The sequence below is a fragment of the Nanorana parkeri genome, unplaced genomic scaffold (assembly GCF_000935625.1).
Source record: "Nanorana parkeri isolate BGI_ZX_2015 unplaced genomic scaffold, ASM93562v1 scaffold2248, whole genome shotgun sequence".
Taxonomy (NCBI): domain Eukaryota; kingdom Metazoa; phylum Chordata; class Amphibia; order Anura; family Dicroglossidae; genus Nanorana; species Nanorana parkeri.
Genome location: NW_017308516.1, coordinates 141286 through 145912, shown reverse-complemented (window position 1 = coordinate 145912; position 4627 = coordinate 141286). Strand labels below are relative to the sequence as shown.

The window sequence follows — 4627 nt, the reverse complement described above, 5'->3', positions numbered from 1 at the left end:
GTCATGTTGTACCGTCTCATCGGAAGGGTCACCGGTCATGTTGTACCGTCTCATCGGAAGGGTCACCGGTCATGTTGTACCGTCTCATCGGAAGGGTCACCGGTCATGTTGTACCGTCTCATCGGAAGGGTCACCGGTCATGTTGTACCGTCTCATCGGAAGGGTCACCGGTCATGTTGTACCGTCTCATCGGAAGGGTCACCGGTCATGTTGTACCGTCTCATCGGAAGGGTCACCGGTCATGTTGTACCGTCTCATCGGAAGGGTCACCGGTCATGTTGTACCGTCTCATCGGAAGGGTCACCGGTCATGTTGTACCGTCTCATCGGAAGGGTCACCGGTCATGTTGTACCGTCTCATCGGAAGGGTCACCGGTCATGTTGTACCGTCTCATCGGAAGGGTCACCGGTCATGTTGTACCGTCTCATCGGAAGGGTCACCGGTCATGTTGTACCGTCTCATCGGAAGGGTCACCGGTCATGTTGTACCGTCTCATCGGAAGGGTCACCGGTCATGTTGTACCGTCTCATCGGAAGGGTCACCGGTCATGTTGTACCGTCTCATCGGAAGGGTCACCGGTCATGTTGTACCGTCTCATCGGAAGGGTCACCGGTCATGTTGTACCGTCTCATCGGAAGGGTCACCGGTCATGTTGTACCGTCTCATCGGAAGGGTCACCGGTCATGTTGTACCGTCTCATCGGAAGGGTCACCGGTCATGTTGTACCGTCTCATCGGAAGGGTCACCGGTCATGTTGTACCGTCTCATCGGAAGGGTCACCGGTCATGTTGTACCGTCTCATCGGAAGGGTCACCGGTCATGTTGTACCGTCTCATCGGAAGGGTCACCGGTCATGTTGTACCGTCTCATCGGAAGGGTCACCGGTCATGTTGTACCGTCTCATCGGAAGGGTCACCGGTCATGTTGTACCGTCTCATCGGAAGGGTCACCGGTCATGTTGTACCGTCTCATCGGAAGGGTCACCGGTCATGTTGTACCGTCTCATCGGAAGGGTCACCGGTCATGTTGTACCGTCTCATCGGAAGGGTCACCGGTCATGTTGTACCGTCTCATCGGAAGGGTCACCGGTCATGTTGTACCGTCTCATCGGAAGGGTCACCGGTCATGTTGTACCGTCTCATCGGAAGGGTCACCGGTCATGTTGTACCGTCTCATCGGAAGGGTCACCGGTCATGTTGTACCGTCTCATCGGAAGGGTCACCGGTCATGTTGTACCGTCTCATCGGAAGGGTCACCGGTCATGTTGTACCGTCTCATCGGAAGGGTCACCGGTCATGTTGTACCGTCTCATCGGAAGGGTCACCGGTCATGTTGTACCGTCTCATCGGAAGGGTCACCGGTCATGTTGTACCGTCTCATCGGAAGGGTCACCGGTCATGTTGTACCGTCTCATCGGAAGGGTCACCGGTCATGTTGTACCGTCTCATCGGAAGGGTCACCGGTCATGTTGTACCGTCTCATCGGAAGGGTCACCGGTCATGTTGTACCGTCTCATCGGAAGGGTCACCGGTCATGTTGTACCGTCTCATCGGAAGGGTCACCGGTCATGTTGTACCGTCTCATCGGAAGGGTCACCGGTCATGTTGTACCGTCTCATCGGAAGGGTCACCGGTCATGTTGTACCGTCTCATCGGAAGGGTCACCGGTCATGTTGTACCGTCTCATCGGAAGGGTCACCGGTCATGTTGTACCGTCTCATCGGAAGGGTCACCGGTCATGTTGTACCGTCTCATCGGAAGGGTCACCGGTCATGTTGTACCGTCTCATCGGAAGGGTCACCGGTCATGTTGTACCGTCTCATCGGAAGGGTCACCGGTCATGTTGTACCGTCTCATCGGAAGGGTCACCGGTCATGTTGTACCGTCTCATCGGAAGGGTCACCGGTCATGTTGTACCGTCTCATCGGAAGGGTCACCGGTCATGTTGTACCGTCTCATCGGAAGGGTCACCGGTCATGTTGTACCGTCTCATCGGAAGGGTCACCGGTCATGTTGTACCGTCTCATCGGAAGGGTCACCGGTCATGTTGTACCGTCTCATCGGAAGGGTCACCGGTCATGTTGTACCGTCTCATCGGAAGGGTCACCGGTCATGTTGTACCGTCTCATCGGAAGGGTCACCGGTCATGTTGTACCGTCTCATCGGAAGGGTCACCGGTCATGTTGTACCGTCTCATCGGAAGGGTCACCGGTCATGTTGTACCGTCTCATCGGAAGGGTCACCGGTCATGTTGTACCGTCTCATCGGAAGGGTCACCGGTCATGTTGTACCGTCTCATCGGAAGGGTCACCGGTCATGTTGTACCGTCTCATCGGAAGGGTCACCGGTCATGTTGTACCGTCTCATCGGAAGGGTCACCGGTCATGTTGTACCGTCTCATCGGAAGGGTCACCGGTCATGTTGTACCGTCTCATCGGAAGGGTCACCGGTCATGTTGTACCGTCTCATCGGAAGGGTCACCGGTCATGTTGTACCGTCTCATCGGAAGGGTCACCGGTCATGTTGTACCGTCTCATCGGAAGGGTCACCGGTCATGTTGTACCGTCTCATCGGAAGGGTCACCGGTCATGTTGTACCGTCTCATCGGAAGGGTCACCGGTCATGTTGTACCGTCTCATCGGAAGGGTCACCGGTCATGTTGTACCGTCTCATCGGAAGGGTCACCGGTCATGTTGTACCGTCTCATCGGAAGGGTCACCGGTCATGTTGTACCGTCTCATCGGAAGGGTCACCGGTCATGTTGTACCGTCTCATCGGAAGGGTCACCGGTCATGTTGTACCGTCTCATCGGAAGGGTCACCGGTCATGTTGTACCGTCTCATCGGAAGGGTCACCGGTCATGTTGTACCGTCTCATCGGAAGGGTCACCGGTCATGTTGTACCGCCTCATAGGAGGGGCTACCGGACATGTTGTACCGTCTCATCGGAAGGGTCACCGGTCATGTTGTACAGTCTCAGATGCGTTTTCCCCGTAATGTGACTTTTCTCCAAGTGCCGGCCGTCACTCTCCATCGGGGACACAAATCGTTATCCTGGTCTGAGCCGTGTGAGTGGCAGGAGAGGATTGATCGGAGGAGACGGCGCTCAGATTACAGATTGGTAGCAGGATATAACAGAATATGAGGCTGCCGGCGGGAATAACGCTACGACTAAGCCCCTTTAAGAGAAACCCCTCCCCCGCCCCGGACCTATTTCTACTGTCAGAGAGACAATGTTAAATGTTGGATACAATGTATCTCTTCAAACACTAAGACTGACCACATATAGAGTGACAGCGCTCTGTCCTTGTTCAGGCACTTCCTGTTATAGAGTGACAATGCTCTGTCCCTGTATCCTAATTGTACCACTGCGTTGTCACCCTGTCACATTGGCTCCTGATAGTGACTACAAGTGGCCGTTTCAACACACAGACATAGTCCACTGTTGTCACCATCAGGAAACCCGCCCTGAGAAATGGCATGCAGCCATCGCTGGAATCATAGCCAGACCAAGGGATAGGCAAAGGGCAGAACCTGCAACATACAGCACCGCGCAGACATTTTCGGCAGGTTTGCTGTCATGCTGTAAGGTGAGAATGTTTCAGAAATAGAAGTGATAATAGTTTATTTTTATAAATAAATGAAGAGAAGAGAAATCTTTATCCAATCAAAATTTGGGGTGACTCCCCTCTAGGGATCCTCCACCGTGCTTCACAGTTGGTGCAGACACTCATCATTGTACCGCTCTCCAGCCCTTCCCCCGAACAAACTGCCTCCTGCTACAGCCAAATATTTCACACTGTCACTGATCAGTCCAGAGCACCTGCCGCCATTTTCCTGCACCCCACTTGCTGTGTTTTTCTGCACGGTTGGGTCACTCAGCCTTGTTTCCGCGTCGGAGGTTCGGATTTTTGGCTCTATGTGTAGCGCATGCAGACAGGAAGTGGCGTACGGAGCCGGAGGGGATCAGCAGGACTTAGATGATGAAAAAAGATAAAAACAGCATTTTATTTTTGTTTCTGCGCACAGAGAAGACGAAATGTCGTCCGTTTTGGTTCTACATCCAGAAATTTCGACTCTTACTTTGTAATTCCAGATTTTCCGGATTTGTCCTCCGGGGGGCGACATTGTCCTGTTCTGCCGCCTTACAATCTTCTCTTCCGGTCCATTAATCTGAACACCTTTTACCATTTTTGTACCGTTCATCACAGCGTCCTGGCGCCGTAACACCGCGAACGCGGGACAATGCCAGTGACGATAATGGTGTAACGGGGAAAAGAATGTCAAAAGGAGAGCAAATCTTTCTCCAACTTTTATAAGTGGCCCATACACATTCCCTAACATGCTGCAGGTGATTGGATAGTTTGCACAGCAGGTGTACAGACCCGGGAACTCAGCACAGGGATGGTGGGAGCCCCTCATATGGAGCTGATGTGAAGCCGGGGAGAGGAACCCTCTGCAAGGATTACAGGCTGGAGATTTGTCTCTGTGAATTGGGTGAATTATTTAATAGGAGCTGATTCACCGCTGTACAGAGCAGAGGGAGGAGAGCCCACAGGCAGCATGGCTGATAACACCAGCCTGGCCAGCAAGTCTGCTATGGTAAGTCTGCTGGGGGGGGGACTCTGC

At 53.4% G+C, this 4627-nt stretch overlaps 1 protein-coding gene across 1 annotated transcript in view; it reads left to right on the top strand.

Annotated features, from left to right (window-relative positions):
- Nucleotides 1-4561: 4561 nt before the first annotated feature.
- LOC108801199 (AT-rich interactive domain-containing protein 3A-like) overlaps nucleotides 4562-4627 on the top strand; it is a 113642-nt gene continuing 113576 nt past the window's right edge. Inside the window, exon 1 of the mRNA XM_018573130.1 lies at nucleotides 4562-4600. Coding sequence (XP_018428632.1) covers nucleotides 4562-4600 — 39 coding nt within the window. The remainder of the gene's footprint in view (nucleotides 4601-4627) is intronic.